The 25,570-nt window shown below is 24.1% G+C and overlaps 1 protein-coding gene across 1 annotated transcript; it reads right to left on the minus strand.

The window, feature by feature from the left end:
• Positions 1-1,001: 1,001 nt before the first annotated feature.
• LOC129611345 (pupal cuticle protein 20-like) lies at positions 1,002-5,326 on the minus strand. Its single transcript, XM_055524438.1, has 4 exons — positions 5,149-5,326; positions 4,470-4,906; positions 1,886-2,098; positions 1,002-1,803 (listed from the first exon to the last, which is right to left on the minus strand). Exons 1-4 carry the CDS (start codon positions 5,155-5,157, stop codon positions 1,434-1,436), a joined length of 1,029 nt encoding a protein of 342 aa, XP_055380413.1. The 5' UTR covers positions 5,158-5,326; the 3' UTR covers positions 1,002-1,433.
• Between the last annotated feature and the right edge of the window lie 20,244 nt (positions 5,327-25,570).

Consider the following 25,570-nt stretch of genomic DNA (forward strand, 5'->3'; position numbering starts at 1 on the left):
TAAATATATAAATTTTGTAATTTTAATTTTTCATCTACAGTGATTTTTTATTCCATAAAACTGGTCTAACCAAAAAAATTTTAGTGGAAACTTTTTTTTGTCGTTGGGTGTATGTACATATATATGTATGTAATAAAATTTAAAAATTGCAATTATTTAAGATGAATACAAATTATAAGTGATATGAGGTAGTCGAATATGTTCTTGAATGTCTTGTAAATTTTCATGCTGCATGTTGAATTTGAATTTATTTACCAAAATATGTAAGATATTGAATATACTACCCATAATATTAAAGTTTAAATTTGATCCCATTTCTATTTACCTCATGTTTAATTTAAAATATTACTTATATACATTAACGCTTCGTATGTATAGCGTTCATATTTTGTTTCATTGCCAGATCAGATTACGAAATCTTATAACGTATTAAGTTTTCTCTTTAAAATTATTTTCAATAATTAGAATTAAATTACAAAATTTAATATAATTAATTATTTTAAGTGATGGCGCCTCCTTCTATATAATAATAGTGTTAAATATTTTTGTGCCCATTTTGGTCATGTTATAGAAGATCGTATTTTTCATATGTATTTTTGTAAATTAATCTTTTTATTTATTTTTGAAATAAACGCCAGTCGTGTACATACGTGCGTATTCTATTACAAATTTTACATTTGAATGTGGCTTTTATGTAGGTCTGTAGGTTAACATGTTAGTATTTTAAAAGTTTTCGAATTCATTTTGAGTTTTCGAATTTATTATTCATTCGTATTTCTCTTTATATGAAATTGAATTTCATAAGTCACGTAAAAAAACTGGTATTTTCAAAATATTTAGAAAATCAGCATGTAAACAGCTGCTTAATAAATTTAAGCTTTTTGTTTTGTTTTTTTGTTTTAGGAAACCTTTGTGGTTTTTGATGCCATTATTGAATAAATTTAAAATTGTGGTTTCGTTAAGTTTCTTTTTTTTTTATTTTATTTTAAATATTTATTACAAAATTATTTTGTTTATTTAAATGCGTTAAAATATTTTCATAACATTATCAAAAAAAAAAAAAACATAAAATTATTACAGTTTCCTTTTACATCAAAATATTATATACACAAACGTACTTATATATAAATTCGAATATGAAATTTTCGAAAAAGAAAAGTTTAATTTTTTTTTTTGGAAAAAATAATGCCTAAAAATAACACGTGTTTTTAATTTTTTTTTATTTTACATTTTTTTTTTTTATTTTTTGTTTTGAATCACAATTGTCGCTTTTTAAAATAATAAACAGAGAAAAAAGATCGTATAAATTCAAATTTCATATTACAATTTTCTGGCAAATTCGTTTTACTTAGCTTTACTTTTAGACTAAAAGCTTAAATTTACGAATACAATATATATATAATTATTATTATACAATATAATATTTACGTATATTAATAATGATAACCGGCTGAGCCACCTCCAACACTATTTGGTGGTAAATATTGATTACTTGGTTTTTGTGGTCTTCCACCACCTCCTGCTCCACCACCATGTCCATAACCACCAGCAGCACCACTAGCATGATCACCACCACCACCACCATGATGTGGTCTTGATGGACCACTACCATAACTTTGTTGTTGTTGCCATGAAGTTCCACTACCAGACCCACCTTGCCATGATCCAGATGATCCTCCACCACCATAATGTCCACTACCACCGCTACCACCACCATAATGACCACTGCCTCCACTACCACCACCTTGTTGCCAATCACCACCACCATGTGCAGCTTGTTGACTTAAAACACGATTCCAAACTCTATATATATAAGAAACAGATATTAAAATTTTATTAAATTAATTAATTAAAAATTAATTTAATTAAAAAATTAAAAACTTACTCTTGAATTTCTCTTGGTTGTGGTGGTGGAGTTGGTAAATGATCACCAACAGCTTGAAAACCATTACCATCAGCTTTATAACTAACTGTATATTGTTTACCATCATCACCAGTATATGAATATTGTCCATTTACAACATTTTCAGCCCAATCAGTACCCGGATTATTAATATGACCTTGTTGTTGATGGCTAATACCATCACCAGTTTGATAACTTTGAATTTATAAGAAATTTATTAATTTTTTAAGAATTTGCATATTTAAAAAAAAAAAAATTTTTATTTTTAATAATTTACTCCCAAATATATGAAAAATAATTGAAATAGAAATAGTCTCTCAATTATGTTAAGTTTCTCATCCTAAATGTATGCAATTTTTTTCATTATTAAGGTATAAGTGTTATACAATTTCAATATTGTACAAAATAATTAACAAAGATAAGTACCGTTAATGTTTTAATTTAAAAATGAAGATATTTAGTAAGAATTTAAAAATTTTTATAAATTTTCGAAAAAATTGTAGAGATTTTAAGAAATATTCTTATTTAATTTTGTAATTTAAATGTAAAAACAACTGTTTGAAGCCGGAGTTACTGATTAAATATATTTGATTGTTAAAAAAATTGAATTACATATTTAAATACTAGTAAATACCAGAAAGTAATGAAAATAATTGAAAATTTAATTTTACAAAATTTCTCCTTTGATCGTAAAATGTTAACACCTGGAAGAGCATAATTTTGATTTAATTTCATTGTTTGATCAGAATATCGGCATTTCGAACATGTAATTTGTATACGAGTACAAATTATAATAACATCAGAATTTAATTAGTACATTTACATTTCCACAATTCTTATATCGTATTTTCGATTTGACTAATAATAATATACTAGCTTATTTTTTTTTTGGAAATTATCATGATTTTCATTTGCTTTTATTTCTCGTATAATTAAAAAAAAAATGCTTCATATTATACGTACATGAAATTTCATTAGTATACTAATTCTATATAATTATAATACTATTACCGCATTTTATATATTATAATGTCCATATATTTGTACTATAAGTTAGTAACCTATAATAAATTATTTCAAATTTGCAAAAACAAAAAAAAAAAAAATCATCTTAGCATGAAATAATTATTATTTAAGTTTTCTTTAAAATATTCTCGCTAGATGTAGAGGGTTTTTCCGCCTTATTATACTATAAATTTAAATAATGTATGCATATAATGAGTATATACATATATATATATATGTGATATGATATTATATATTTCTCTTTTACGTCACTTTTTTAAAAATGTTATAAAGAAGAAAATATTATTGTATAAGAGATTATTAAAATCAAAATTATCGCAAACAGTTATCGCAATAAACTTGACCGTAAAATTTTTTTTGCTTTTTCATATAATTAATTGTTATACGAAATTTTGTTGCTTTTTTAGAGGGCATTCCTTTGAAATAATGAAATCAATATTATTAAAATATTATTATATCATGTATGTACATATATATACGTAATATATACGTAATATATAGGTATATGTATATAGAAAATTAAAACTTTTTACTGATAATTTGTGTATAAAGAATATTGCATTTTCTTAGATTGAGATTAAAATTCGAAATTCTTATCAAAATTAATTAGAAATTTTTAAACGGATCTTTTTATATTTATTATTAATTATCGGAAATTAAATATAATATTATAAAAAAAAATTTTAAATTATGCAATTAAATTTTCTAAGAATTGGCAAAAGCTCCGCAATTTTTATAAGAAATGCAAAATTATAATCAAGCAATCGGATGTGATTTTAAGGTTTTTAGTGTCAAATTTTATAATGTTTTTTATTTTGAAAATAATCACGATTCTTATTTAATATAGAATGGCATTTAAAATTTCTACACATGTCATACATATATAAATATATATATAGAAAAATTTCTTATTAAATTCGAAATAATTAATTAATTTTTATTAATAGTTTTATTTCTTTTCAAATCAATTAATAAAATTTTGTACTAAAAATTCATTAATCTTTTAAGAATGCATGTTCGAATACATTATTGTTATTATTATTATGATAAATGACAAGTTATTTTTAAATATTGAAAAATATTAATTTTAAATAATTAATTTAAGTCGTGAAGTTGGCAAAGCTAATAGTGTATAACAGTTTATATTAGAACGTTAATAAATATAAATTTAAGACAAGAATTATTAATAATCTTGATAAACTCATGAGCAAAGGGTTCATGAATTCCGACTAGAAAATAAATTTGACGGATTTAACAAACAGTAGGATTTATTTTAAGTATATAAGATTTTTACTAGTTGACTGGATTAATTAGAAATTGGACGGACTATATATGAATTTGGGTATATTTTTCATAAATATTCAATTTCTTCAACTTCGTAAATTGTAGAAATTGAACTACACAACTAAGTAAATGAATTTTCCGAATCGTAGGGTATGTCTAAAATTTATTCACATTTCAAAATTATTAATATGCATTCTAAAATTTTTATTAAATAGAAAAAAAATATAAAAAAATTTTAATTATATAAAACACTTACTCAAAATGATAATTTCCGCTACCATCATTTTCATTTTCAAATCTTAATATTGGTACTTGTGGTTTACCTGGTTGATGATATGGTTGACCACCATATCCACCAATACCACCTTGTCCACCACTACCACCATATTTATGTCCAGCACCACCACCACCACCTCCACCACCGCTATGTCCACCTTGCCAGCTATTTTGTTGTCCACCAGCACCACCAGAATTCCATCCACCATGACTCCAATGTACTGGTTGTCCTTGTTGATTAAATGTTGTTTTCGGTGGTACATATTGATTTGATGGTCCTTGATGATGTGATGATGATGGTCCTTGTAAGAAACCACCATGTCCACCAGCTGAACCAGCTGATGGTGGTGGTAAGTATGTATTAGATAATTGTGCAGCCGTTGATAATCCAATTATCGTAAAAATGGTTATTAGTAACTAAAATTTTTCGATATATTTTTTTTTTTTGTTATTTCGATATCCGATTGTATAAAAGAGAAGAGAAAGAACGATTGAAAAAAAGGATATTAATATTTTTTTTTTTTTTAATTTTCATTTTGAATAATTTTTTTTTATTTTTCATAAATTTTATTAAAAAATTTTGTAAACACTTGAATCACTTGTAACTTCAAAATTTCTTTTAAATTCTTTTTCTAAAATTAAAAATATTTTTTAATTACCAATTTCATTTTTACACCACTATTTTTTATTTTCTTTCAATTTCGAAATTAATTTAAGAATTTATAAAAATTAATAATTATTTTCGAATAAATTTTATTTTGAATTTTTTTTTATTTTCTGTTTTTATTATTTTTTTTGTGTACTAAAAATCATGTAATGAATTACTTTTGAATGCAAATAGAGAACTGATATTTTGATCTTCAAATCCCAGAGCTTTTATATAATAAGATCCGGACACGATTCTCAAATTAATTACAATAATAATAACAAAACAAAACAAAATAATAATAATAATAGTAAGTAAAAATGGGGAAAAAAAATAGTTATAAAATAAAGATTCTTTTTAATATTAGTGTAGAGCAAGTAATTATTGTTATTATTATTATTTTTTGTTGTTTTAATTTTTGCACTCAACAAAATACCCCCCTTACCCTTTTTTTATTTTGCTGTTTTTTCTTTTTCTTTTAATTGTACATTTTAGTACGAATAGTAAAAATGCGAGCATCTTTTCTAGATTACTTACTTTACTATACAGGCACAGGGATTTTCCTTTCAAACAGAATTGAGAATAATATACAAATATCGTGAGAAACAGAGAGAGAGAGAGAGAGAGAGAGAGAATTTTCCACTACACAATACAATACAATGTATTAAGTAAATTTATGAGATGAGATAATCTACAATTACATTTTACAATACAAGTAGTTCAAAGTTATAGACGAAAAATAAAACAAGAGTGAAAAAAGAAACAAAAACAAAACAAAACTTGTACAAGAGTATAATAAAAGAGTTAACAACAATAATAATCAAAACAAAAAAGTGTAAGTTTGAAATGATAGTCAAAAAAAAAAATTACCGCGATCATATCAAAAGCGTATACAACAATAAAAACAATAAAATCAAGAAAGAAAAATAAAAAGTACAAAAAAAAAAATATTTTTCGCAGTACTTAACTGCTTAATGCTTTTAATTTTAAATTCAGACATAAATGTTTACATACACACACACGCACACAAACGTAGACATATTACGTAAAAGAATATAGAGTATAGAATATGAAAAATATAGAGGAAAAAAAAAATTCATTAATGAAAGCGAATATATAGTAAGAAGGGTGGGAAAGAATTTCTGGCATATTGTTCCTTGAAAAGTTTACATGTGAACTGAGTATAACATAAACATAAACAAAGTTATGGCAATTGACTTGTTCATTTAATAATGTCTCATTAAGATCAATATGTAAAAGAATGAGACAGATGGAAAAAACTGTCAATTGTATACTTTGTCTGCTAGAAGATGGCTTTGATATTGCAAAATTTACTAGTGCTTGCAAAATTTACTAATTTACTATTCTAAAAGTACAAAGCGATAACTTAGCAATAAGAATCTTAGATAAAGGATTTCTGATAAAGCCGGAAATCTGGTAGTTTTGTAAAACTGTAACACTGCATTACATCAGGGGCATTGTGTCATATAGGCTGAGCTGGAATGGGTCATAATAATCCTAACTTCCTAAATAGAGTTTCGAGTTATTTTAATACGACACTTCAAATTTCCAAAAACTTTTTAACAATACTTCGTACTTTTACTATTATTATATTCGGATTCGATTCAAAATATTTTTTTAAAAAGAAAAAAAAAAAAAAATCGAAAAATGTATAGCAAGTCCTCGAAATTTTTTTATTTTTTTCTCTTCTTTTTTTTTTTTTGTTTTTTGACTTTTTTACATTAAGAAGATTAATTCAATTAATTTCGGAACTATGGGTACAACAAAATTATTTGAAACAAGAGAGAATGCACCTAAAATATGTATACCTAAATAAATTATCAATAATACTCTTTTTTTTTCCCTCCCCTCCTTTTCTCAATTCTTGCTCTAAAATAATGGTAATAATTTTTGACTTAAATATCATTTGTGTTTAAAAAAAAAAGCTTTAAAAATTGTGTTATTATTTATTAAGATGCGTGAAGGAAATAAGCACACATCAGAGTAAAGTTAAAGTTAATGTCATGATTAAATTATTGGTATTGTTATCAATAAATATATAAAGGTAAATATTATATAAATTGATAACACTATTGTGCCATCATTTTGTCAACGGTAGTAGACGGAGAAAAGTTAATGTTTCTTTGAAATATCAAGTTGATTTGGTCACTGTGTACAAACTGAAACTGCTAATAAGTCTAAATGCTGAACTAGAAGAGACAGAGTAATTATAAGTATTTTTCGTGTTTTCACTCGGAACTCACAGTCATGCGAATCGAGAAATGGTTTATTATTTTCTTATTAGTTCTTCTGAACTACATCTCTCTAATTCTAAGAATTATTCAAAAATATTTTATTAATTTTGTATGCAATATAAGTAACACAAAGTATGTATGCAATTTTTTTTTTGGCAGTATCCTTTAGTTTTTTCGTACAACCACAACATTTTGTGTACATATTTGTTTTACTTTTTGTTTTTGTTCAAATATTTTGTGCATGTGTAATATTGTTAGACACTTGAAATATTCAAATTATTTTGAAGAGCAATACTCTTATCAAAAGAGAATAAAAACTTGAATAAATAATACTTGAATAACTTAAATTTAACACAATTCTATAGACTAGAGTCCATAGTAGAGCATTATCCATTATAAAAATTTTTTGTTAAAAGAGGGTAGGCACATACAAATTCATTCGCTTTGCTATTAATTTTTTACAATGCACATTTATGCATGTAAATGGTATTTTTCATTGGTAATAAATGTACAAGTATAATGTAGATATGTGATACAAGTACAATGCGATGACGCTAATGATGGATAGTTATTTTGACCATCAGTTTTCCAGTTGTTAGGAAAAAAAATTGTTATATTGTGTTTTGTTTGCAAAATAATAACAAATTTTTTGATTATTCAATTTTTTTTTTTGTTTTGTAATTTTAAAATAAAAGGTGTTCTTCTTATTCTTCTTGAATTTTTCGTGTTAAATCTATTTGGGTTTTAATTAGACAGAGCGTATAGAGCGCAATTTACGAAAATTTCATTATACGTAACGAATTTTATTATACGCAAATTTTTATTTTGTTTTTTGTTTTTATTCACCAGATAGCGCTATGTATGTACGACGTGTGTACTTAGCTATATTTTTTTTTCTCTTGTCTAATTGTTTATACGCGTTTTTTTAGCACTTCTTTAAATTGTGTGTATTTAATTATAGTTTCTAAATTCGATGGACTTTTTCTGTTTTGGATTCTGATTTTGTTATAGTTTTATTTTTTCCCCATATTGTTTTAAATTTAATAAGACAAACATACATACATATTATACACCATCAATAGTATAGAACCCAGTTTGAACTTACATAAAGCTTCTTTTAAATTTTGTAACCAAAAAATATTGTTTTAATTTTGTTTTTATACTATATAATAGTTAGGGTCATATTATGAAGATGTTATACACGAATTGTTGTATGTAAAATATCACGGTAGCTCACTATAACATCTATTGTAATGAAATTAAAATATTTTAACATAATAGTGTTATCAAGTTAAGCGGAAAATGTTGTGTTTTTGTTTTTGGGGCAAAAAACAAGAAACGACAATAAGACAACAGAAGAAGAAGAAAAGGAAAAACAAGCGTAAAAACGCTTGTATCCGGATTCATTTAGGCGTAAAAGTTATTAAAGTAACCAACAAATTAAAAATTGTTTTGTTTAGTGTTTTATGGTGTATAATTAGTCTTTGATATTTATTATAATGTGTGTTTCATATATAAGTATGCGGAGAGATAGAATTATTATATATAACATTCAAAGCTAATAAAATATCATCTAAAATAATATAGCAATATACAATAATTAGAAGATTAATGAAATTTATACTTTAGAATTTATTAGATCTTAAAAATATTTAAAATAATCGGTGTATTGTATGTATTAATAAGGAAAAATTTTAATTAGAAAAGAAAAAAAATTATGAAGGATTTTTGGTTCTACACGCATGTAAAAAATTATTTGACCTTTTAACATCATTTCATTTTATTAATAATAGAAAATAATACAAGTATAATAGTTATAGAATGTAAAGTGCTTTTCGTAAAGAATAAAGCAAAAAAAAAATAATAATTTTTTCTCTTTTATTTCCCGATTATTTTAATTAGAATTTTTCTTTGTTCTCTATATAGAGTAATTATTTGATCTGAAAAGTATTTGTTAAAATTTTTAAAAATATTTCCCACATTATTGGAAAATTTTTGTAAGAAAATATTTGAAAATATGAGAAAAATTAAATTTTTAACTCATTTTTCAATTTATTGACATAAAAACTAATTATAATTCAGATATTATAGTCTAAGAGAAATTTTAATAAATTTTCAAAAATTATTCAGCCATCTATCGGATTATAGATTTATTCGGGCAAACGGTTAATTGTTTGTTTTCGACTATTGATTGATTCAGAGCAGTGAAATGTGATATTAAATTGGAAAATGTTATTTACAATTCAGTCAGAAGCTCATTAAAACTATAATGGCCCGAAAAATCAAGATTAATTAGAAATTAATTAGAAATTAAACATTTCAAAGTCATCATTAATATTTTACACCTATTACAAAAATTTCATTTAATAATTTTTTACATAATTCTCACATTTTATTCTAAATAATAAGAAAAAAATTTTTAAATACTGTAATTATAATTAAATGAGAACAAGAAATGAGAAGAAGAATAGTTTTCCGGAATTTTCATATTAAAAATTATTTTTTAACACTTTTATGCCTACTTAATTAGTAATTTACCATTTTATTGTATAATAGTTGTTCTCTCTCTTTCTCTCTCTACTTAATCTATTGTTATAAATCTTTGTACAGTTGACAAATTGTTTAATGGTTTAAATCGCTAAAAAATCAAAAATAAAAAGTTATCAAAAGTATTTTTAAAATAGAATTTGTGATTTTGTTTTTATTTTATTTTTGAAGATTGCTAATTTTGTTGAGAGCCTTTTAGATGTTGTGTTTTTACACACAATCAAATTGTTACGGTTGACAATTTTCCATTCATTTCTTATGCCATGTACTCTTCTCATTATATTTTTTTTTTAGATTAATTATATTGAGTATGTATGTCGTTTGATTGTAGTGTAAATGATTTCAAATAAATCATAAAATTAAAATCTTAAAATAAAAAAGTTGTCTGCTGTTTTTCTGAAAATTACTGCTACTCTTCGACAATTTTTTTAATACTTTATCAGCTTGTATATTCCACACTCCAGTTTAAATTCCAGTCAATAATTAGTCCAAAGTATAGTTGTGGCTACACTTTTTTAGCTTTATTGAAGCTCCGGTAAATTTAATGCACAGTTTTTCATTACTATATAATTACTTGTATTGACTATATTTATTGTCAGTTTATATTGATTAATTATATTTTACAAGACTTCATTGTCAGAATTTATTTTGTTTAGCATTATATAAAAATTGTTCTCTTCATCTGCAACATACATAAATAATTGTCCATTAATGTCTAGGATGGCTGTTTTATTTACGTAGCATAAACTGAAATGTAAATTCTTTGCATGATTCCACAATTAATTTCTTGTTCTTCACTCTTTCTGTCACACTAATTTCTGCATATCGTAATCTATTCGTAAAAGAGTGCTGTGCTGTTTATTTACGTTTATAATTGGTCTAAACTTAATTTTTTTAGCAAATTTAAATCGAAACAAAGAATATCTAATTATGACTACTTACATGTTTTTTTTTAAGTGGGGGTTCTATTCTTCTTTAATTTGACCTAATTTTGCACGAAAATCAAATTCGACATTCATATCAAAATTAATGTCATCGTTTTCATATTAAAAATTCTATTTTTGAATAATATGTATTAATATTTGCGGATGAATTTTATTTCCTTATACAAATTTTAGCATAATAAACGCCATCTGCCGTAAGAATTTAATTTAATGTGTCATTTTATTTTTAATGACCATATACACACATATATTTTGTTGTCATTCATTTTACTACCATCTTACGCATTTTATTAATTTTTTTATTTTTACATTTCCGATTATATTACCGACCGAGGACGATGGTATATATGGAGAGTACACATTTTAAATAGATTTTTAATATATTTGATAGGTGGTGGTCAAAATCTGTTTATTTTCAATTTTATATTTTTTTAATGCTTCTTTTTCTTGATTTATTAATAAAAATATTTTGTAAATGTTGCGGTACTGAACAAAAAATGTCATTTCATTAAAAATAAATAATAAATATAAAAGAAAAATTTAAATATAATTTAATTTGTCTTGTCAACGCGTAAGGATATTCTAAGCATAATAAAAGAAAAAAGGCGCAGCGCGTCTTAAACCGTTTGTGTGATCGTATTTTTATGCGAAAGAATAAATCATTTTGACGATGGTGTGATTTGGTTTTTTATTTATTATTAAGCCGGTGCCCAGTCATGTTTTTATTAAAATCCATGACAAGAAAAAGAATTTATAAAACAAAACTGCATCAAATACATTTTAAGAATTATTAAATAGGTTTTGTTTTGCGTGTGTGGGCAGAGGATACAGATTGCATTATGTATATATATACCAATAATAATAATTTTATTTCTGTCAACATCGTAAAAATAATAATAATAATTGTTATACAACATGAATTTTAGAATCATCTCTTATATTATAAATTTCGATTATCATTATATAAAAATCAACCATATTGTCACAGTGTTACATACACTATACTAAGCACAGTGCGTGGTACCTACATAAAAAAATTTTGTATTTTATTACAGTGACAAAGTCAAAGTCTTAAAATATATTATTAAAAGAATAGTAGCGAATTTATTATTTTGCTGTTCTTGTTAATTTTTATATGAGAATTCAGATGATGATGAATCTATTTATTTATTTAGAAAAATAAATATTTTTTTTATTACTTTGTACTTATGGTACTTATGCTATACATAATATGTATATGAATTTTCTTTGACATTATCGCTTTAAGGCATCTCTCTCTGTTTTTTTTTTCAAAGAAAAAGGGAAGAATTACATTTAAATGTTTTAACAATGTTACACATAATTTTTTTTTTTCTGTATTTCTGTTCTACTTGAAATTTATTATTCTTGACGGCCATAAAAAATAACAAGAATCAAAGAAAAAAGGTATAGAAACAAAAATATGATTGACTGTTTTTCTATTTAAGAATAAAATTTATGAACGCACACTTACATAGAATACATATACATGTAAATAATGGGATTATAGAACAGGTGAATTGTAGTTGAAATGAAATAAATTGGAAGGTTATTATAAAAAATGTTGAATTAAAATATTTACATATAATTTTTCTAATACAATATTCTGACATAATTATATTAATAATTTTAATTTCATGTAGAAGTGAGAAAGAATTTTTTCAGAGATTATTTTAAATTATAAAATAATTGCTCATTTTGTAATCTTCAAATTACTATTTTGTAATTAATATTCGTAGTAATAGTGTTGTGACAGTGAATTAATTGTGAATTGAGAAAAATAACACAAATATGAATTTTGTACGAAAATAGTGTATTTATTTTTAATTACAATTTAAATTAATAATAGTGACATTCATTGATCATATTCAATTGAAATTAGACTATAGATAGCAAAAAGGCATATATTAATAATAATAGGGATGTGATCGAACTGTCATATACTAATTCTGTCCGCGAACCAGTCTGAAAATAAATAAAAGGAATTTCAAAATAACAAGAATTAAGTCTACACTGTTATATAAAGTTATATTATAAGTATAATACACAAAAAACATGTATACCAACCAAGAGTTAAATCTGATCTCTGATTGATTTTAATATGAGAAATGCGTGTTGCTTATTTCTTATAATCAAAATATAATAATAAAACTGTTTAATTTTATAACAGATTAATATTATTACCCGTTGTATTGAACATCCTTATGTTGACTTGCCCAACTATAATCCTCATATTTTTGCGTGCTTTATGATTATCAGTTGGTGTTCTTTATATATAAGATGACAAAAAAGAATGATTTAAGAGGTCGGCTAAGACTTTTTATGTTTATTTAAAATTACAAAAAAAAATTTAAATCAAAGCAAAAAAAGTGTGATGTACATGATTTTTTTTTATGTGTTATATACTTAACACATAAGTTAATATAATGTAGTTTAGACATAATCTTCCTTATTTTAAGATTCCTTTTATTCTTTGTTTTTCTTTCAAATGTGCTGTCCGATAAAAATCTTTAAGTAAATTTATTAAGTGATTTTGTTGTCACAAAATTAATTAATTTTGTTTCCATTTTTTTGTTATTTTTTTTTTATATGAATTTGAATAACGTGATAATTTTATTTTAACACTTTTTTGCTTTTATTTGTACAATATTTTTTAGTTATTCTAAGAATTTAGGAAAAAAAATGGACAACACTGTATTATAAAATTTACTCTTAGAATTTTATGTAATATATATAAAGATGTCAAAAATGACATTTGAAATGTGTCAATTAATTTGTTATACTATATGCTGTGTATTCTACATTTTTATTGAAATAATTCTCATGAATATTAATTTAATACTAGCGAATTGAAAGCGAAAATTTAATTGAGTACAAATAAATTTTAAAATAAAAATTAATTTTCATAAAAATTTTTCTCACAAAATTTGACATTAATTGCTCTCTATACTCGTTGCAAATAATTTAACCCAGTCAATCTTATCGCACTCATAATTCTATGCAGTATGACAGAATCAAATCACAATTATTTGTTGTTTAAATTTTTCTTATATATTAAAAGATTAAAATTGACAATTTGTATGTAGTTTACATGTTCATAGCTCTAAATATGCTCTAAATATTTGAAATTTAAGCATTAAGATTCAATAGAATTGGAATGTTTATTACAAATAATGACAACAATGAAATAATTTATGGAAAATAATTAATGAATTCCAAAGAATTTGTAAGAAAAAATTTGAAGTTTAATACATTTGGGCATAAATGCTTGCATTTTAAAAGTGTGAAAATTATTTGACATAAATAGCAACAATTATTTTGATTAGTTAAAATTTAAAAATTTTTTGATTATTATTTTAAAAATATACACCAATATTGATAATAAATAATATAACTTGTATATATGAAATCAAATTTTTTGGGTTCGGTTACTCTATACAATAATATTAATAATAATTAAAATTTTATTGTATTCTACTCTTAATTCTATAAATAAAATAATTTTAATTTATGAAAATTAAAAATTCATGTATACAAAATGTAAAATAAAAAATCATTCTTGTATCAACAATATAATTTGTATAACAGTATAATGGCTGTGGTTAAATCATATTAATGTTATAAATTACATTAAATAATGTTGATTTCATTTAATTTACACAAAAAAAAAATTATTTCGAAAAATTGATATCATACCATCATCAAAATTAACATCCATAAAATATTTTTTTAAAATGGGATTAAATAAAATTAATTGTTATATGTGATTTGTTTATTTGTCTTTTCTTTTTTTTTTAATTAAAATTTTATTTTATTGAAATTTTATGCATAACGCATACTAAATTTTATTGGTAGTATTTGTGTATCTTCGTAGTTGTAATCAAATTATAATAGTTTTGTTCGATCATACCAATTTGTATGAAATATTGAATATTTTCGGTACTCTTGTTAAGTAATTTGTATGCAATATGCGTGACGTTTCAGTGTGCTTATTCTAGTAATTAAGTTTTGTATTAAAAATTTTGAATTCAAATTTGACATTTTTGAAGTTTAGGTACTGCAGTAATGCTTAAAGTACTGCAATAATTTTTGAAAAGAAGTACATTTGTTTTATACTATAAGTAATTCCGGATTGTAATTTAATTTCTTAATTTTATAGGTTAGGTAATCACTGATTTATTTCTTGCAGTTCTTATTTAAACTACGTCAGACTCACATACGTTTGGAAATATTTCTGTCTAAAGCGGCCGAATTTGTGGTATGGCTTGCTAAAAATATGTTTTTTTTTTAAATTAATTTTTTACTTTTAAGAAAATTCTGCAATAACCTTAAAACTTCGTGGAAATTACAATTTGCATATTATCGATTCCTAATGTATTAAAAATTGATCGATTTTCGATTCCTTCAGTAATTATAAATTTTGTAACGTAAATAGTATTTTCTAAAAAAAAAAAAAAATAATCTGCTACGGAACTTATGACAGGTATATGAATATAATTTAGAATATTAAAAGTATCAATGGGTGTACTTAAAACCTATATTACGTTAATATTCAAATTTATAATTTAATTACCGCATATTTAATTGTTGAATTAATACAAATTTGTTGCAATCTAAAATATAATAATAAATTGTATGCTCTATACTCGAAGTCATAATGAATTAATTAAAATGAAATCTAGAATAACATTTTTATTGAAAGTAATTTAAATAATTACTTGTAAAATATTTTTCATACCTTTGTACTCGTACATCTGGTAACTAGTTTGACAAATTTGACATGTAAAGTATAACATTTTGTAATGCATACGTATACAAGCAAATATAATAAACATTTATGAGTACACAAATATATTTTGTTGTCATTTTGAATAAAAATTGGAAGTTGCAAAAAAAAAAATTCATTACATCTGATTTTGATGATCTAATTTAATTACCGTAATATATTAAGCACACCTATTAGCAGATTTCAAATATGGTTGATTGTTTCTGATAATATGCATAAATATTATTTGTTCTGCCTTTTTTTTCACATGTAATGTATTACAATTGCATTTAAGATGAAGTGCTAAATAATTTTTGCCTTTTTTTTTTTACTAAAAATAATGCAAGGTTATTTCTTCTTCAATTAAGAAACTATATTTAGAATTTTATGAATGTGATTTATATTATGAAGCGGCAAAAATATAAAAATTATGATGTAATTTATAAAAATTTGAATTTGGACCTTGAAATCGACAAATGTCATCATTATTGTCAATGTGAAAATGCAGTTTATTTTGTTGTTTTTGTAAACAATGTTAAGTGTTTAATAGATCGCAACATATTTGTTGCTGTTTAACGTGGTGTTAAACAAAGCGTGTACGTATATTTAATAGTTATATTGTATGTAATCATATGAAAAACATTCTTACATGTAAGCAAGACGCGTGGTCACTGTGGTCTTAATTTGAAAAATGCATTCTTTAGCTATCGTTATTAACTCAGAAACGTATAGAAGAAAGAGTTCTTTGAGGAAATAGGAAATTTAAACATAGACTTGGTTACAATTCTAATATTACGCATGACAAAATAGTTTATGTAAATTTGTGTGCAGTGTGAAATTATCTGAGTTAATGAAATTTATAACCATAGCCTTATGCATTAAACAGCTCTAAAATTTTATATTATTAATATTTAACTAAATCATTATATTCTACCATGATGGTTTATATTTTTGTGGAAAAGAATTTGATGGTGACTCAATTGCGTATACCATTTACAAAATTTTAATATAATTCTTTTTTTAATTAAATATAATTACGCCAATTTATGTTAATGAACTGTCATAAATTTTAGCAACTTTTTTTTTTTTTTGCATATAAATTTTTAAGTTTTTACTAAAATGGTTTTAAAATTTAAATAATAAAAATTTGCTCTTTAATATTATTTTGTTATTTATGCTTATCTCTATGACCTTGATATAAATAGTATTATATTATGTATGTATATATGTATGTATGTATAAACCTAGAAGAATGTATTACGTAAAGAAAATCAAATTAAATCTCATAATATGCTCGTATGTAGAATAACATTACCTCACTTTTTATCAGTAAATAATTTTTAAAAATATTTACATATCTGCTCAGTATTTTTTCTCTTAAATGCCTTTTTTATGCAAACTAGATCATTACATTAGGTATACACATGGGTGTACATAACATTCATATGTTTATATTGTGTATATATAAGTATGTAAACAGGGTGAATTTGTAATATGATAATAATCTCTTGGGGGGCAGGAAAATGAGCCAACGATTAACGATTTAATAATAACGATTCTTGCTTTTTTTACAAAAAAAAAATAAGGAGTGACTTTTCAGCTGTCCATTGCTTATTAAATTTTTTAAATTGGTAAAGCTTTGGTCTACTATTTGCCTCCATATTTCTCGATCTTTAGCCTCTGCTTTCCAGTTTCTGGCTTTAAGTTTAATGGTGTCATTTTTGATTCCCCTGTTGCTATTAAATATAGGTCTGCTTTGTAAAATTCTATGTTATGGCATATTTTCATTCATTCTCACATAATGTCCTGGCCACCTTAATCGTTGCGATTCACTAAAACGTATTATGTCTTCATTTTTCATAAGATCATTAATTTCATTATTATTTTTTCGTGTCTATATTCTCCTCGTTTCTATATTTTCTAATTTTATTGCACGAAATATTTTTCTCAGTATTTTTCGTTCGAAGATTCTTAGATGGCTTTCCTCCGTTGCATTCAATATCCATATTTCGTCCATTCATATGTTACAACAGGACGAATTAGAGTTTTATAAATTTGTATCTTAAGATTTCTTTTTAAAAGTCTTAAAAACAATAATGCAAGTAATAGCCATTTAAGTCTTAAGTCGAATACCTCTTTTTGTCGAAACCAAAAAATTTTCAACTGATTAATTTAGTTCCACTTTTCTTTTTCCGAGAGATTATACCACGTTACCAGTTCACCCTGTATACATGTGTTATATGTAGCAAAAGATTATATAAGTTAAATATAATATTTATTCATTTTATTATAATTTTTTCTTTCAATTGTTCTGAAAATCCTATATTTCTTTTCTACAAAAAAAAAAATCACTTTTAAATCTCAGAAATTTTTGTATACATAGCTGTGTTTTAACCAAGATGTGGGGAAAAGATGTATAACATTTTCGATTTTTCATTCTTTATCAATTTAATTATATACGAAAGTATAGTAATTAAACGTTTTTAAAATTATTTTACTTATTTTAACAAAAAAAACTTCATTCAAAATATAAAAAGACCCAAATGTAAAAATGTAAAACAATACCAATTTAATTCACCTGTTCAAAATATATTTCTTTTCCGCATTTTATGAAATTTTAACAGTTAAGAAATAAATATTTAGGTATGTATGTACGAGTTATAGAAATTTATTTGAAATCTTTGTTAAAATTGATAATTAGGTACTGGAGATCTTTTAATCGAAAAACAAAAAATTTTGTAATTAATGAGAAAATTTTTGCAATTATTTTAAATTTTTAAATTCTATTTGTTTCATTAAACTGTTAAAATTTTCAAAAAAACATGAATTTAGAGCCCAAGCAGACATGAAATTTTTAGTTTGGCTTGATTGTAAAATGATTTCGGGCGCATCTCAGAAACTCATTAAACTGTTGTGCCAATACAAATCGATTGTATTAATTGAAAATTAAAAAAAAATTACAATTTGTTTGATTGTTTAATTGCATGCGTTCATACAGTTACATGTATATATGCTTGAATATAAGCCTATGGAACACAAATAAGCAATCAAACAGTTACATCAAAACTAAAAATTGTACTTCTGCCCTTATAATTTTATTTGTTACTGAGTATGGTAGCCCCTAATAATTGTTCAAATAAAATGCAAATTTTTGTATCAAGACAATAATTAAAGTATTACTCTCTACAAATACAATAATACCCTCTACTAATACAACTCTATTGATGTTGTCGTGATTTTCGTAAGATAGATTAAAAAAGTAGTTGATATTAGAGTTTAGACTATGAAATTCTGCTCGTATAGATTTAGCTCGATTTGGTTTGAGATTATAAAATAAGAAATAAATAAATAATTGCATAATTTTTGGCGTAAAAGTATAAGGCATTTTAATAAATAATTGTAAGTTCAAATATTAATGTGAAATATTCAAGATTCCTAAATTTTTTTCTTAAACCAGTGAAAAAAATCTATTAAAAGAAATTTGTAAAACTGAACTCAAACCGTAGTTCGAAGAGTGCTAACAAAAAAAAACTTTTTTTTTATTTTTCATTCAAAAATCCAATTAATAAAATTCTTTTATGTCGCAGACATAAATCTCCACTAACTCTATACTCTTAACACTATAAAGAATGAATTGATGTAATTTTCATTTTGACTATTGTGTTTTTCTTGTTTGTTCTCTTTTTTTTTTGTATTTTCTTTAATTTACTATAAGTAACCACTATTGTCACAATCAATTTAATAGTGGCGCTGCAATAGCGTTAAATTATTGCATTACAATCTTCAATTTAAATGCGGTATGTTTTTTTTTTTCAATTACAAATTACAAACTCAGCTTAAGTTTGTTACAAAAATGTAGGAAAGAAGGAAAAAAAAATTTTTTTTTATTTTAAAACGCATAAATTCGCACCCGCTATTTTAAAATGTTTTTTATTTTGTTTGAAACAATAAACTTTTTTTTCATCATTACTTTTTATAATGTTTTTACAAAAAATTTTTTTTGTGCTAAAAATATTTCAAATTCCCTTTAAGTAGAATCTACAATAATTTTGCTAGATCACTTCTTATAATTAGAGTAAAAATCTACTTACTTTGTATATTTTAATTGAATAATATTGCATTGTATATACAAGGTGATTCAAAGTTTAGTTTTTCTAGGCATTGTCATCTTAACTGTATGGTTCAATTAATCGGCCCTGTCTAAAGGAAGGAAAGATGGCAGTGATGCTTTTCTCATCAATCATTGTGACGTTTTGATGCGTCCGACCCTGTACCATGGTTGATTGAGATGGTTGATGAGATAGTGGTAACGAAACGACACAAATGTGTCGTTTCGTTACCACTATCTTATGATCACCAGGCCGTTATTGATCGTACGAGTACAGGTGACACACTTCTATATCTCGTCTAGATGCGTCACAGTTGCTGTGCCCCATGTGACCAGTCTGGCCCCACCTAGAACTGGACAATCACAGAAATAATGGAAAATAGTTTCTTTCTTGTCGATTTACCGTCAACTGTGACACGTCGTATTGAAGAGAAATCTTAGACTAGCGCATGCTACCCCAACTGCATGTGTCCCATATAGATTGCCATGAGGTAGATAATGTTCTCCCGAGATATGTCCAAGATCCAATCCGATTTCTAAGGTCGTATTCCATACAATGTTATAGCTTTTTTAATGATCATTGGATAATACCCATAATTCAGAAAGCTAATACCGACCACTAACCGCCAGATACTTTATGGTGACTTGAATTTTAATAAATTAAAATAAAGCACCCGGTTTAATTAAAACACGTATAACTTGAGTGAATTTAACATAATAATTAAAACTATTTTATGTATAGCAATAGGTTAAGAAAAAAGTGTGTAAAAATGCGTTCTACTTTTCATTGTTAATAAATTACTAATGAAAATGCGTTTACATTCAAATACAGTGGCATGTATACGTCATAAATGTTGCATTGTATATGTTTATGATTATTTAGAATGATATGAGTGTTGTGTTGTTAATGATATTTGAATTATAAAGCAAAATATGTATACAACATTATTATTAACGATGAATTCAGAAAAGCGTAAAATTTGATTGCATATATGCGTGTAATATGATTTGCTAATTGTGAGAAAATATTTTTTGTTTGATGAACCGTACATATATGATTATTGTGTATGCACATACATACATATGTATAGACGGTCATCATTGGAAATGTTTTCTTTTACAAGTTCTGAAATTAATGGCTCTTTTTAAATTAAACTGAGAATCTTTAGAGTTTGAAAGATAAAATTAATGTTTGAGTGGAGCGTCATGCGATTGTCGCGCTATACGGCAACTTCACCAGTTTCAAATTTTGAATTCTAATCATCCGATGCCGTGCGTTTAAATTTTGTAGTGCCGCTATTATTTAACAAATGCTTGTTTGATCTTGCTTTCATATAAGGGCTTCTTTTTTGTCAGAATTTTCACTTTATTCCAGTGTTATGAATAAAAATGCATGGATTAATTGCAATTTTAATTTCCCCAAAGCACATTCTTTGCGAAATTTAATAAATTTTTCATTAAAGTAATAAAATTAATAATAATATTTCTATTAACTATTAATACATTCTATTTTTTTTTGTTCTATAATTTTTTGTTCTCCATAAAAGTCGGTGTGTGTCAAAGTTATTATAAATATTTTCAAAACTTCTTAATGGAGAAATTAATCTTTTAATTATTTCTTTTTTTTTCGCTTATAGCAAATAATTACATTTTTTTTTCTGTACTTTTTTTTTGTAATAGTAACCAGTTTTGTTTTATAATCTGTTACGTGATATTCTTTTTTAATAGCTGACACATTAATAATCAATCATACAAAAATTCTTGGTTTTTTTTCTTTTTGTTGTCATACAAAATTGAAAAAACTCTTTTACAACCATTAAAGTACATACTTTGTTTTATTTGTGTTTTGTCACCAAAAAAATCATTTGGTACTTGAAATTTTTTTGACATTTTATGTACTTCTAATATGTCAAATATTTTTTCTTTTTGTTTTGATTTTCAAGTGCAGTTTTTAACAATAGGATTTAAAATTTAAGTATATAATAGCGCAATTTATTGAAGAACAACAAAAAATTATTAATAAATAATAAAAAAAAAAATTTTTTTTTTCGATATTTAAGATGAAAATGAAATGAAAACATTGAAATTTATCACCCACTTGAACTCCAAAGTAAATCATTAATTCCACTTTATTTTCTAAATTGACAATCAATTGCTTTACAAAAAAAAAACCACAAAAAAACAGTGACAAGAGTTTTAAATGACAACATTCTTATTGTATGAAAATTTGTGTTGTGTGCATGTATGTTAATGTTGTATGAAGTTTTTATATCATGTATGTTGCACACACACGGCGTTGTCTTACGGAGATTATCATTAGCTCTTATGGTTAGATTAATTTCTTAGTTAGATTTAATAAAAATAAATTGTTATTCTATATGTTGACATTATTAATAATAATTGGAACCTTTTAATATTAAATGTAGCATAAATTTGAAAAAAAAATTTTTTACATTATTGTTATGGCAATAGACTCGTGCGTATGTATGTATGTATAGGTATGGGCTGGGTACGTCTAAAGTTGATTTTAATTTATTTTGTTGTGAAAAATTTTTTAAAAATTTTTCCACATCAATTAAATGCGGAAACATTTTATAATTTTTCTCTATTTGTAATTTTGGTTTTATGATGTTGGACATTCGTTCTTGAAATTTTCTATTTAGAATTGAATTAAATTTTTCGTATATACTTATGTCATTTAGTTAGAGTACAAAAGTATAATAGTATATGTGCGTTTCAGACTTTTAATTTTTTATTTTATTAATTTTTAATTATTTTTCTAATATATGGAAAAGGAGATTAACAAAGCACAATATGAAGATTTGCTATAAAGAAACACCTTTGTACATAATTATGGGCAAAAATTTTTTATGTGTTTAAAATAGGGTTTAAATTACATTTAATAGTTTTTTTTTTGATAACAGACGTGGTAAAATTGTTATGAGTATAGCGGAGCCATGAGATTAAATTTTAATAACTGACAAGTAAGATCAGGGTCTTATAATACCATTCACTTTTTTATATCTTCTTTGCAAGTTTGTTGAGTATAATTGAAAAGATATTCTTATTAGTAAAGAGTGGGTTAGCGTAATTGGGCTCAAGTCTTAAGATTTTAATAATCAGCAGAAGAATTTAAATTTCTAGGGCAAATCATTTAAATGTACGTGAAATATTCATACGAGCCCATAATTTCGATAATTTTCAAAAAAAAATTCTTTATAAAATTAGTTAAAATTTAAATTAGAGGTCTTGGTTGTTGTGGACAGTTATTATTGTTAACAAACTGTGGATATAAAAAACTATTAATTTGCATTGCTTAAGTCTTGGCGTCGAAGAATAATATTCAATTTTCCTTTTAAATCTACCGGAGAAATAAAATGTGTACTTAATTAATTATTGCTGCAAAAGTTACACTACTTAGTTATTAAAAGTTCCTAAAATATTCGTATATTTTCTGCCTGTTTGTTATGATTTACTTCAGTCTTACTCGTATCAATATACTGAATGATTGGAATTTTTTAATATTATTACATAAAATATCATTTTTTATTAAAATGTTTGGATTTCAAAGACTTGAATCACATTACATTAATTTTTCTAGTACTGTACTTAATTTATGATTTTTTAAAATTTCCAATTAAAACCATGAAAATGATTTTCTTCTTTTTAAAGAATAAGATTTGAATGTTTCTTTTATTTAAAAAAGTATGTATACATATTCCAAGTATTGTGTAAAAGAATTTTATTCTTTTCAAAATATTTGACATAAGTCATTTAGAGCAAATCTTTAAATCTATCAAATTTTATCGTAAAATTTTGTATGCTGTTAATTCCCGGTACAAAAGACTGACAGGGTCATCTTCTAAATTTGTTTTTATTTTTTTTTCTTCTACTTCTTCTTCTTAACAAATTTATTCTCTTTTGTTTTAGAGATTTTGTTTTGTATAAAAATTTGAAAATTACTTGACAAGTACATCATCAGAGAATACAATAAAAAAGATAAATTAAAATTAACATAAAAAAAATTAAAAAAAATGCTTGCAGTATGCTGGAAATTGGAATTCTAAAGAAAATTGTAATAAATCTTTGAATTTGTAGACATTTGCACTTGAGTAATGAAATAAATAATCGGAAGTGTAAATTAAGTGAAAATTTAATTGGAATTTCGGATGAATGATACGAATTTGATATGATAGTATTTAGTAGCTGTTACTTGACAAATTCTATATGACAGTTACTTGTCAAAATATTCGTAATTTTTCAGTTTTTTTTTGTTCTTGATAGAAAAAAATTCAATATTTAAATGAGAATTTCAAATGCAAATAAAAAAAAATAATGAAAGTGCGTTAAAATTGTAAAATTGATTAAAGATTTTCAGCATTCTTTTCCGATCGTATTATATTTTGACGTCATTGTTTATCAGATAGGAAAAAAATTCTACATGGAAATTATTTGAAAACTTATTATTTCTTTTCAAGGATTTTTACTGCAGGAATTCAAAAATAATTACATTTAATTTATAAATTTTTTTTTTCTATAAATTTTTAATTAGATAAGGGGTTAATATTTTTGAATCTTTCATTTATACTTTTTTATAAATATACATACGTGTAAATAGAAATATATTGATGTTTTTCTGTTTTTTTTTAAATATTTTAGGTAATTATTATTGTAAAGTATAATTTAATCGTGACTAAATACTTAGTTCCTTGATAATATTAATGTTTAATGACATAATATTTTTTGCATTTTATTAACCCTATACAGCATTTTAAGGAAATTGATATTATAAAGATGTATATGGAGGTGAATTTAGTCTGCCAGCAGAAAATGGAACTTCTTCATGGAAGTTCCAATTTCGCAGTGAGAAAGGCTTTTTTTCCTTCCAACATGGAAGAAGGAGTTCGCAGTGAGATATTATTTAACTAAATTGGTTATCGTGTCTCACTTTCGTAAGAATTAACAAGTAATATTTATACTAAATCGAAGATCTAGCAATGAAAACAAATTTCTGACTACTCTCAATGTTTTTAAATAGGAAAATCGTCAAGTAACTGAGGAAAGTTTGCGTTGTATTATTAAGAATCTTCGAGGATAAATTGAAAATATAATTGATTTTTCTGACATTTGGTTTATGATTAGTTACTGTTTCGCAGAACCCCATATTAAATTTTTTGCAGCTTTCATTAATTACCATTAATTATTTCAATAAAATCTTAAAAAATTTAAAAGAATTTGGGAAAATTTTCTGGTGATTCCCAAAATTTATCATAATATGAAAAGTTGATTCTCGGAACTCCCATTAGACTATATAATTTAGTCATGAAATGTTCATTTAAAAATCTACATAAAAAATATGATTGTGTTGAAGAGGGTTAAATTTTTTGTATAAGAAAACAAAAAAAATTATCGGAAGATGAACCATATCTAATTAGAACAGCGATTTAAGTAAATTGAGTAGATATTAAGAATATTTTTCCGAAAGTTTTTGTTTTATTAAAATTTTTGTTTTTGTTTTTTTAAACTGCGATGTTAATGATCATTAACAGATGCTAAAATGATTAAATTATTTTAATAATTTGTTTCTTTATTTGAATTTAAGATAAAAACTTTGTAAAAATTTTTTAAGAAAAGAGAAAAAAAAGTTGGCATGTGTACTCAGTGCTTCTATACAATATTTAAAAATGATTATGCAAGAGTGAAGTTTTGGATTTTTTTTTAATAAAAATTAATAAAATTTTAATTTTTAATAAATGATTTTTAAATTTTTTTTTCATTTCTTCTTGAATATCGTATTT

This window comes from Condylostylus longicornis, unplaced genomic scaffold (genome assembly GCF_029603195.1).
Source record: "Condylostylus longicornis isolate FDR11 unplaced genomic scaffold, ASM2960319v2 ptg000049l, whole genome shotgun sequence".
In the NCBI taxonomy this organism is placed as follows: Eukaryota; Metazoa; Arthropoda; class Insecta; order Diptera; family Dolichopodidae; genus Condylostylus; species Condylostylus longicornis.

Coding starts and splice junctions, on each gene's coding strand:
- LOC129611345 (XM_055524438.1), bottom strand. Junction 2,099..4,469: donor AGCGGAAATTATCATTTTGA/GTAAGTGTTTTA, acceptor ATAAATTCAAAG/TTATCAAACTGGTGATGGTA. Junction 1,804..1,885: donor CAACCAAGAGAAATTCAAGA/GTAAGTTTTTAA, acceptor TTATATATATAG/AGTTTGGAATCGTGTTTTAA.